Below are 12,049 nucleotides of genomic sequence, written 5' to 3'. Positions count from 1 at the left end.
CCTAGGTTACTGAACGAGGGAATTGAGTGACCTCATCCCGGCAGATCTCAAAGGCCGACTTGTTCACAGCGCACCAGTCCTACTTGTTGAATATTCGAAATATATTTGAAATAGTACTTGTCATACCAAGTTCTTTAGCATCAACTTAAAACGAATAAGAGCACCATCAAGGGTTTATAAATAACCAATTCACAAGGTTTTTGCGTCTGGCTGAAGTGTAGGCTGCAAGAAACACATTTGAGAAGAAATAGTTTTGACGTTTGAGAGTGTTTGTCTTTCAGCTAACTAGATAAACGCTATAGCATTACACAAAATTACACAACCGGTATGATGCTGTTACAGCTACTGATAATTATATACGTGAGCTCATTAATAGTAGTGGTGTCCAGTAAAGGAACTGCGTGGTTTGGTACAGTTGACAAAGCTTTCCCAAGACAAGGCAGGAGCGCTAGCGTACACACACACACACACACACACACACACACACACACACACACACACACACACACACACACACACACACACACACACACACACACACACACACACACACACACACGCACACGCACACGCACGCACGCACAAATGAAACCAACAGCTTTGTATGTATGACTGTTGCGTCTTCTGCGCTATGTGGTTTTCCTTGTAAGCTAGAAGGTGCGAACGAACTTTGACTTGCACTTCTGCGAAAATCCTAGGCTATTACTATGGAGCAGTGTATAACGATGCCAAAATATGTTATTCTTGCAGCATTTGAACACAAACGCATCACATTTTGTGGGCTTTTGAAAAAACAGGAAAATTTCTGTTTGGGTCACACAGATCGTCTTCGATGCAACGACCTCTGGTGACCCGGCGACAGCTGTAGCCGTAGACGACATCACACTGGGAAATGTGCCTTGTCCTTCCCCCGGAAGCTGCTCCTTCGAAGAGGATATGTGTAACTGGTTCAATAACAAGGATCTGACCTACGCACGATGGTATCGGCACCGTGGTGCTACAGTTTCCAATTCGACTGGTGTGCAGAATGACCACACGTTGGGCACAACTGACGGTAAGACATTCGTTTCATTCTGTAATGTGTTGCTTTTCACCCAAGAGTCTTGCTGAGATTTAAGTTGACCTGTAACTATTCTTGGATAGGATTTTTCATACCGATGATCCTAGACGTAGTAGTTCTGCGGAAGGCCACAAGGAGGAGAGAAGTAATTAATAAATGGAAAATGAGATATCCATACAATCATAGCTAACTGCTACAAAGGAAAACCATACGGGTTCATCGAAATAAAAGCCTCGCAATTGAAGAAAAATTCTTCCTGGTTTGGGACTCGAACCCGGGACAACCACCTTTCCGGGACAGCCGCTTACCATCGGAGCTAACCAGGCGGCATGCGGATGACAAGGCGAAGTCGAATTTGTCAACAAACTCGAAGCAAAGGCAAGAATTGGACGTAATGGCTCTGCGGAAGCCGGCAAGGTGGAGAGAAGTAATTAATTTTTCTTCAACTGGCGAGGCTTTTCTTTCGAGAAACCCGTATGGGTTTCCTATGTAGCAATTTGCTACGTTTGGGTGGATGTCTCATTTTCGCTTTATTAATCAATGACCCTAGAATGCAGCTGGCAATTTAGAGCTGCATTTCGATAGTCAATGCTCATCACGTTAATTTGACGGCTCTGGTACTGCAGAACTTGAAAGGGTGCCCCCAGCGCTATCGTTTCGATAAATTAAATTGCATCGTTTCAGCTTAGAAGGTCAAGTCAGGTCGCTAATTTATTAATCTTCAGTAAGCACGTATTGTTTTTGTTAACATTGTTATAGCGCTCTAGGCAAATACTTGATAAAAAACAATGACTTAAAATGCAGATGCCTCGAAAACTGAAACCTTCCACAGTCAAGCAAGCATTTCAGGAAACAAGCAATATATGTGTTGTAGTGAAGTCGCTTATGTACAGCTGCAAACAACGCGAAAGTAGAAGCGTTTCACATAGTGGTTATCAAAATATTAGGAGCAAGTATAGCCTCATTATTTCGATTATGCCGACTTCGGTACATGTAACGGTAGCTGAGTACAAATACTGTTCCACATTTCAATATTCTACAAAACCTGCACTCTCATAATCTCCTTATTTCCATCATATGTGTTACTCCTGGAATAATAATTGTCGTACCGCAAGGCAATGTCTAGTTTTTTTATATATATTTATAAAATGGCGCTACCACATTTATATATATTTACATATTTACACAGGTCTAGTATGGTTAGGTTCCCGCTGTGCAATTCCTGCGCAGTACCTGATTTTGTTCTTGTTTTTTTCTAATCCTGACACCAGTTTTGTTAGAAGCACGACTTTTAGAATTTTTCTTTCCACAAATTAGGTTATCACGAACTACGCCAGCCATTTTTTTCTTAATGGCATCTTCGCTAAAATGCAGCCGCAGTGACGCCTTTATTTCAATATACAACTTTATTAGGCACATAACCATATACCTTGATAAATTAAGAAAACATTGTCTATTTATCATTTCATTACAACTCTCGATTTGAAATCTTTTTATTTCAAAATTCAATATAGCTTTATCTTTTTTTTCTCTCGCCCGGGCTTCATAATTACTAGTTTTATTTTGGGTATGATTTGATAACGCACTTGTAAAACCACCTGCTTCGTGCCCATAGTGATTATAAGTCAGTGCTGAGAAATTGAACAAAATATAACACATATAGCATCGTTAGCTTCGTCTGATTTTATTGCATCAGATTCGCGCGATTCAGGCTTGGTCCCTCACCGTTATCTCAGCCATTAGGACCAATTCTAACAACTCATCGCAATAAAAATTTGGGCACAACTCCTCCGCAATGACTATCCACTTATGCGACCAGCGGAAACTAGTCATGCATCACGCTACGAATACTGTAGCCGGTCTCCTCCCCCGCGGTTTTCTCTGGGCAACTGCGTGGTTTAGCGGTACCGCTGTGAAGACCGTGTTAACCGAGTGGCACATACGAACAGGGACCTAAATAGGCAGTAAAGAGGTTACTTAAAAAGCGATACGTACCCAGTAGCACGTACCCACGTGAGCGGCTCACATCTTACGCAACACTTACTGCGCGATCGGCCCACATATTTAGACGGCACTGCACTACTTTCGGGATCGACTCCCATTTTTGGAGGGATAGCTAGGTAGCCGTAAAGATATCGGTCTGACTGCCGACAATGCTCTTAGAATTCAAAGGCTGTTGAGGTGTCTATCTGCACGAACCAGACAGTGCTTTGTGATTTCTTTAAAAGTTTGCGCATGCTTTGATGGCGCCAATCTCCACCAAGCGGTATTTTCATTCGTGCAATTTCTATTTCATACACTATTTAGCCTGCTTTCCGGGATCACATCTTTTTCAACTCTGTAGTTCTCATCTATGACGCACCGTCTATTCAACATGAGAGTGAAGAATACTAGCGAAAATTTTCTACAAAGCACTAACTTACATGGTATAAATAATTTGATGCATAAACAAGGAACCGGTCTATGAGTATATCAAGGGAGTCCTCACTGCTTTCTGCTTCAGCAATGGCCAATTGCCCAACCCCTGCTGGCTCTTTTATTGTGAAATAATTTATATACCCCGAAAGATGTATGCTAACGATGTCACAAAAATGTGTACCAGCTGCAATTATGAATGATCCATTCAACTGCGTGGACACTTTACCTTCATAAGATCTGGTATTAAATGTTTCTGGTGGTGGCCCCCCTTTAGTGCGTTAAGTAGCTGGGATGCTTCTGTGAAAAATTGTTACAGCATTTCTTTTAGCGTATATTCCCCGCATGTTTTACCACAGTCTAATAATGCCACCAAGTATTGTTTCAAACTATCAAATAAAATTATGCACTATTTTATTCGCCATAAAACTATGAGACCTAGATTTCTGGCACGGAGGCCTCCGCGAAGCTACCATTTTCTTGCAATGCTAAGAATGTCCTACAAAACATTAGCGGCAGAAATTCTCGTGAGTGGTCTTGAAAAAGAAATTTGTTCTCAAAAGAAACTATTTTTTCCCTATAAGTGGGCGTTCAGCATAGAGAAGGGACCAGCTCTGTTATTTTGCCAAGTTTGTTGCAGTTTAGAACTGCAGACCACGTCCCACACTTAAGAGGAGTATTGTTTCTGCTAGTAGGCACTTCGTTTTTTTCTCGTAGTTTAGCAAAGTAAACGACATGCTCCTGCTGTGCCTAAAATGCAATAAGGATGCGCACACAAGCAAAGAAATAACGAGAAGGACAGATTGCTTATTACTGTATTTCATTTATCTTTCTGCATGTGTCCTCGTCCCCTTTGAGCATTAGTTCCAATAAATTTAAAATGACACACCCAACTTGCAGTAATTCTGCGCTCCTGCTGTTTTCTTATAATAGCAGGGAGAACTAGGCGGTTTGTTTCAATGCAATGTCAAGGGAGTAAATGAATTAAAATAGTGGTAATAAAATACTCTATACGGAACAATATATCGGATGAGGTTGCCTTACACCTGATCCTGTAAAATAAATTGCGCCCTCTCGAGACAATATATCAAGGCGAAGATCTACTGTTGCACACCTGTTCAAATAGTATGAGTAATAGTACTTTCCACCCTTTTGATTAAACCTCGATCGGCACATCAAGCGAAGTAGAACAAAGATCAATGTGGGAGAATAATGCTTCCATACGAGATATTCAATTATGCACGAACTCTAAATATTTCAAGAAACAGTGCTGTTTGAGAAGACAGCACAAACAATGCGACAAGGTGGTGGCAAATACACACATAGCGCTGTGTGTGCGTGTTTTTGACCATATTTTGCATTGTTCCATTGAATATGTTACAATACATTCCAGCTAAATTGAATTGTATTGAATGCTAGGGATCTACGTGTCAAAATCACAATCTGGCTATGAGGCATGCCGTAGAGTGAGACTCCGCAATATTGACCAAATTAGCTTATTTAACGCGCACCAAATACACGGTACAGAGGTGGTTTTACATTTTGCCCGCATCGAAATGTGGCTGCGACCGCCTGAATTCGATCCCGCAACCTCGTGCTTAGCAGAGCAAGGTCAGAGCCGCTAAGCCCCCACGGCGGGTCCTCCTAGCTGTGACTGAGGTCTTAGTGTGGTGTTTTTTGATCTCCTGCACGTATGATGATATGGTGTCTTGAGATTTCCCACTCATTCTACATTTCATACCTCAGCGTGCGCCGTATTTCTTTCACTCTGCAGGCTACTATCTCCTGCTCGACGCAGCTGACTTGGCAAGGACTTCAACTGGTAACCTGAAGAGTGAGAATCTACCTCTGGGTCCATCGGCGTGTTTCAAGCTTTACTATTTTATGAAAAAAGATTGTGAGTTTGCTGCTTCAACATGTATTCATAGTGATATTAAGTAAAAACCAACAAGGAACGACCGTTAGAATATTCCCCACTGAAATGTCTCGTATGCATTCCAATAATTCCATATCTTGTCCGCTTGATTGCTATTGAATTTTCACGAAATTTATGTTTATTACATATAGAGTCTTTAACAGTTATACGGAAAGCACAACGATAATACATAAAAAAATTGGACTGAAATATGAAACGTTCATTCAGGGTTATGTCACTGCCAACTTTAGACTACCTTTACTATTTCTGGCGATCAGTATATAACAATCACATATAGCCGCAAATAGTTCAACAATATAATCACCACCTCCAGTAACATAAAGTTTTGTCAGCAAGGGCAAAAATTAAAACTCACTGCTCAGTACGCTAATACCCATTTGCTATACTGTCGCTATTTAATGCGCAAATAGAGCAATAAAACGATCTTTCACTTTGAGCAATAACCATAGAGAGCTACTGACAAGAAGCCTTTTGTTTGCAGTATCAATACACTGACTGCCTGCTGCAAATTAGTTGTACAATATATTCATCCTCGCATATCACCTGTATGCTGTTCTGAGAAATGTTCACAGCTTGCCATAATAAGAACCTGTTATGTAAATAGGTGCCTGAATCTTTACACGTACTTCCTAATGTTCAAAACTCGGTATCAGAGCGAGAAGCAAAGAAAGGCAAGAAGGTTAACCAGACGCACTTACAGTTTGCCGCCATGCACTGTGAGATAAGACTAAATGGGTGAAAATAGAGAAAGAAGTCAAGATAGAAAGAGCACTAATTTTGCACACGCTTGAAGTTGTACACCAAGTTCAAATCAGTTGCATCACTTTATTATACAGGGAGATAATTTCTAAGTTTTATGGAATTTTTCAAATGACTGTGTTGCAGATAACAGGATTTTTGTCCTTAGGCAGGATTATTAAAGCGAAAGCCCTATATGTCTCATAAGTCAGTCGACCTTGAGCGAAAAGGCGTCGATGATATGAAACGTCCAAAAAGGCTACGAACCGTCGACCTTTCATGGGAGTCGAACTACGACCATTTGTGGGTGTCGAACGCAAGAACTTTGGTGTTAGTGAAGGTGAAGTTAATTCAGGCACAGTTAATAAGGATAGACTTAAGCCACCCTAACCCATGACTTCTGATAGGAATCCAACCCTTCACCAATGGTCGAGTCGAACCCATGACCTTCAGTCGGAGTTTTTACCCTCGGCCTTTCGTGAGAGTGGAACGCTACGCATTTGCTGGTAATTAAGGCGAATTATGATAGAGGTAATCAAGATATAGTTAATTAAGACACTCTAACCCCTTAGCTTTGGTGGGAGCCGAACCGACGACGTTTGATGTTAATAAAGGTGAAGGTAACTAAGGCATACTTAATTAAGGTAGTTAATTAGGACACTCGAATCCACAACCTCGGGTGGAAGTCAAACCCTCGACGTTAGGAATTAAGAGGGATCACTAAGCGCATTAAGGGGGATTACTAAGAAAATTAAGAGGAGGAGTAAGGGAATTAAGATGATGAGAATAAGCGAATTCAGGGAGATGGGTACGTCATGCATCCATCTTTAATGCAACGGCACTTGGGCTTTCGTCTTCAAGGGGTCTTAGGGGTAACGTAAGAGACCCTGCAAATTTTTTCAGAGGCGAACATTACTTGCAAGAGCAATGAAAACAGAAATTCAACTAACTCATAAAAAATGCACAAATATTTTTTTGAAAAACTTACTTTAAGGCACATATTGCAATTTACGAATTGTAGCAGGTGAGTTTAGTAGGCGTATCCACTTGGAAGGAATTTCCAGAATGACGCCAGTTTGCAGATATGCGCCATCAAACTTGCCATGAAAATGCACTGTTGTTCCACTTACTTTTTAACAAAACGGTCTTTCCTGTAATGAACCACGAAACTCGAAAGCCCATGTATTCCGTTCCACAGTTTCGGAAATATCCCAAAACTGGCGTCATCCTGGAAGTTCCTTTCAAGTGTATACGTTTTGCAAGATCACCTAACAATTCCTAAATTGAAATATGTGCTGTAAAGTAATTAAGGAGTTAATATATGACTATTTGTTAATTAGTTGGAGATGTGTTTCAATTTCTCATGCTAGTAATGTCCGCTTCTTCGAATAATCCAGCTCGAGGGCAAGAATAATGATATCTGCCGCAGGCGATCTTTAAAAACTCCAGAAAACTTAAAAATGATCACCCTGTGTATGTCAAAGCCAAAGCATGGACGCGCTGTGTGTGCCACCTGCTTGCAACATTCTGTAGAGGCATAGCCAAATAAGATAGCTAATAAGGGCGCTCGAACCCACGCTCTTGGGGGGGAGTCAAACCGTCTACATTTGGAATTTAGAGGGATCACTAAACGTATTAAGGGGCATGACTAAGAAAATTAAGAGGAGATGAAAAGTAAGAAAGATACGTGACTCGTAACATGTTAACTTTGCGTAAATCGTCTCTTATCAATTTGGTACCTAGCACCAGCATTGCTGAATCCATGTACCCGAGCCTTTTATTCCAGGAGCATGATATTGCGCACGCGGGTGGAGTCGAAAATGCAGTGGGGTACTGAACTTTCTTCCCAGCTTTTGCTTTCATTATTGTCATGCTAACATATCAATTAAATTTGCTTGTTCGTTCACTTCAAAGCCAATAAATTGTATTCTTGACTGCGATGAAGACTGGCACAAAGTGCAGTCGAAGACATCGGCGATCGCCTCCCATTTTTATTAGATTGGAGGTCCAGAGTAAGGCTGTGTGGCCTGACAAGTCTCTTGGCCTTCTGGGCTATATACGTTTATAAATTATTCTAAAAACGCTTCGCACTGACATCCCTAGTAAAAGAATTTTATTATAACTTGCAGAATATGTTCTTATATAGACCTATAACACATATTAAAGCACACGTACTTAGTGTCAGAATTATGTAAAAAATACTGTTTTCTACACACTGATACCTACGGCAACAAGAAAACTTCTCCATAGTACTTCCAGCTCAAGCGATGAACACGTTTGATATTGCTAGCACAAAAAAATGAAAGCCAGAGAGGGCATTGCGTCATATAGCATTTAAATAATATGGTTTATAACGTTCAAAAAATAACAAATATTTATTGTGTGATCCATTTTTTTTTGTCCTTCATAGCTGGAGCATCGTTGACTGTTTCATTCTTCGGTGACACTGGCCCCCCACGGACAGTGCAAGCCACTAAGCCAAGTCAGTGGACCCTTCTCTCCATTGAACGCTCCGACCTTCCTCAAGTCTTCTCGGTATGCAGCCATGACGTGTTAGAGAATTCCAGTTTTATGCAGATTGAGGTGATGTGCGGTTCAATTGCATCCACACATCACTGCCTTTTATAACCTACTTGGGAGTCGCAGTGCACGTGTAATCATCATATATGCGTCCAGTGTCTGGTATTCAGATGAACAACCAACATTAATATCTTTGCATCACATTGTTTAACATCTCTGATTTTCGGCATCACCAATGTCTCAATGGTTAAAGTGTGCTGCTAATTGGCAAGAGTCCCGGCAACGGAGGTCGCATTTTTATGAGGTCACAATACAAACATACTCTTATCGTTTAGCTGATGTACACAGTAAGGAGCCTGAAATGAGAAATTAAATATTACATAGCCATACAGCACGACATCTACCAACAGTGGAGGTGTTATGTTGAAATGATAAAAACATAATTAAACTTTGTTATCATACCTTCGAAGTATGACAAGCACTATAACCTATGCCGAAAAAAAATTGCAGAGGGCTTTTGTAAGCGGCATTTCACCTACGCAGCGTGCTGCGAAGTGCATTACCTGATCCTGGGTTTTGTAGCGTGAATAGACACCACGCCACAAAACGAGCAAGAAGACGCAAGGAGACAGGTTCGTCCATTCGGGCTTTATATAGGTTGACAAAGTGCGCGTAAAATGGCAGAATACATTCATTTTTGAAAACGCAGGTAAAGAGCAAAGCAACGCAATCAATACAGTCAAAATTTTCGCAATCATCTGCCTCTTTTTATGTCTAGTGCAGGAAGAAGGCCTCTCCCAGCGATCTAATTTTTGGTGGTGTGAAACTCATACAAGCAGATGTACAGCGTTTGTCATTAATATACATGCTATACTTCGTGCCACTCCCGCACATCAACAAGCGTGTTTCTTCTCAAATCGCACAGGACTAAATTGGCTGGCTACTGCTGTTCAGTCGGAATCGTTTTACTTAATACTCGACATTGATATGACTGCGTCAGGCAGGCGCTCGTGAACACCCTTCAACTAATGGAGCACGGGACTCCCTAAAGGAGTTCAATATCGAGGGAGTTGTGGTCCTGTCACACGCCAACTATAGCGAGCCTTGCACAAAAGCTGCCAGGGGCACACAAGGGCATCTTCGGCTTATGTACGCGTACAAAAAATATTACCTCTTCAATGAACTATTTCAGCTAGAGTTCATTCAATGAAATATTATTTTCAGATTTCTATGAAAATTTGACTCCTTGTTTAGAGTTAAACACAATCAATAAACATAGCAATGCCCAGAGCAACGCTGGCAACCACGAGAGTACTCGTGGTTTTGTGCATGGCGTGGCGTGGCTACCGACTTTGGCTGTGTTTGCCGTAGTCCTGTGCCCTGACCGCAAGATTTTAATCGCGGCCTTTTCACGCATGGTTGCGAGGCACGACGCAGCACGATCACGATGTTTATAGATGTGGAGAAAATCTCGCCGCGAGCAAGAGGAAGATTGTACAAGTGAGAGGAACTCTGGCTAGAGATTATCAGGAAGCAGAGAACTCGGGGAACTGCGGTGGTTCCAGGATGCAGTCCACTGAGGTTTCTCCCGGCTGGAGCGCAATAATGATAGACTGGGCTAAGGTCTTGGCCGACTCCGTACTCGTTGGGTGCCCGGTTGAATTTTCTGGAACGCGTTGTTCAGTGGTGTGGTATCACCACTGTGATGGAGCAGGAAAAAGGTGCTGCCACGTTGAGAGAGAGAGTAGTTTATCTTTATAAAGAGCTGTCTTCTTTAGCCCTTGAGGGAGCGCGGCTCAGCGCGATGTTGAAATGCAAGAACCAACCCTTCCTTCTCTCTCCTCACGCGGTCGATCCGCTTACGCTGTCTTGGCGCACTTCGTCGTCGTTGGCACCTCGGTATATCGAGGCCGTCATACATACATACATACATACATACATACATACACACATACATACATACATACATACATACATACATACATACATACATACATACATACATACATACATACATGCATGCATGCATGCATGCATGCATACATACATACACATACATACATACATACATACATACATACATACATACATACATACATACATACATACATACATACATACATACATACACGTTCTCCTATACTCTTCCATCGCCTCTCTACCTCTACCACGTGAACGGCTTCCCTCACTTCACAAATATCCGTTTTTTGACTTTCACACTCCTAATGCACACAGATCACAAGTAGTTGCGGCTGTCCATGGGACACAGCTACTACTTTGCTGGTTCTTAAGAAAAAATATTACGCGATGTTCCTTTCGCTTTCATGTGTGGTGAAGCCAGCTGCTGGGAAGGGGGCGCTAGCAGAAGCTTGTGTCGCCGCCTTTCGATGGCAGCGGCAAATGGCCGTTCTGGGAGGGTTGCCGCGCATTCCAGAGCAGCGGTTAACTCATGGGAACTCTCATGGAAAGCCTGGCGTCAACAGGCAGCGGCAAAACTTCCATTTATTCAACCAATTCGGCTTCGATTTACCAAACGAACTTCGCATATTACAGCGTAGCTGTCATACGCTAGGTTCTGGCGGTTAGTGTGTGCAGGAAAAGAAGATGGCGGCCACCTCAGAACTAAAAGCGCTAAAGCATAAACCAAAAGCATATCGCCGGGTATGCCCCAGCTGCGCTTAATCACGAGAAGTGCCAAAGCATATTGTGATAAAAAATATCGCGATTAAAAAAAAAGTAAAACCGGAATAGACACTGTTTAGTATGGATTGCGGTTACACGTCATGGGCTCTCTGGGAAAACCGCGTAACCTCATCTCAATTTCCTTCCACCCGTGCAATGGTTAGGCCGCGTGCCGTGAGCAGTGCGGAAGAACAGCGCGCCTACAAAGAACACCGTCGCGAACATGATCGGGAATGTGCGCGGCGACGGCGGGTGGCACGTAATACGGACGACGATCGTGCCGCAAATGCCAAGCGTCTGCACCTTTGGTTGGATCACCCCTACCGACTTCACTTCCACGGTAATTGTGGGTGATTTCAATATAGACGTTCCCCTGTCAGACGGCAAGTGGTTCATGCCGTCTCTCTTGAAAAGGTTGGGCTTTGACCCACAACGATGGATCATCAGTTGTGTACAGGCCTCACTTTCGCCAAGAACTTTTCATGTGTCACCACAGAGCCATTGACCGTATGTCATAGCGATCATAAAGCGATAGTCACCTTGCTGACCAACTGATAACTAAAAAAAGCTAATAAAAGAAGGTTAAAAAAAAGAGTATGCAATTTAATAAAAGAACAAAAAGAATCCGGAAAAAATGAAATTCATTGTGGTATGTGAATCAACATACTTTTCACGTAATGTACAGCTCCGCTGGTCGT

At 42.2% G+C, this 12,049-nt stretch overlaps 1 protein-coding gene across 2 annotated transcripts in view; it reads left to right on the top strand.

The window, feature by feature from the left end:
* The window catches only part of LOC126537871 (MAM and LDL-receptor class A domain-containing protein 1-like), a 242,010-nt gene that overhangs the window by 214,205 nt on the left and 15,756 nt on the right, over positions 1–12,049 (top strand). For both annotated transcript variants that reach the window (XM_055074502.2, XM_050184968.3), the window contains exons 55-57: positions 823–1,054; positions 5,250–5,372; positions 8,560–8,684. In XM_055074502.2, the coding sequence (XP_054930477.2) occupies positions 823–1,054; positions 5,250–5,372; positions 8,560–8,684 (480 nt within the window). The remainder of the gene's footprint in view (positions 1–822; positions 1,055–5,249; positions 5,373–8,559; positions 8,685–12,049) is intronic.

This window comes from Dermacentor andersoni, chromosome 4, assembly GCF_023375885.2.
Source record: "Dermacentor andersoni chromosome 4, qqDerAnde1_hic_scaffold, whole genome shotgun sequence".
Lineage (NCBI taxonomy): Eukaryota > Metazoa > Arthropoda > Arachnida > Ixodida > Ixodidae > Dermacentor > Dermacentor andersoni.
This window is presented reverse-complemented; position numbering and strand designations above follow the sequence as displayed.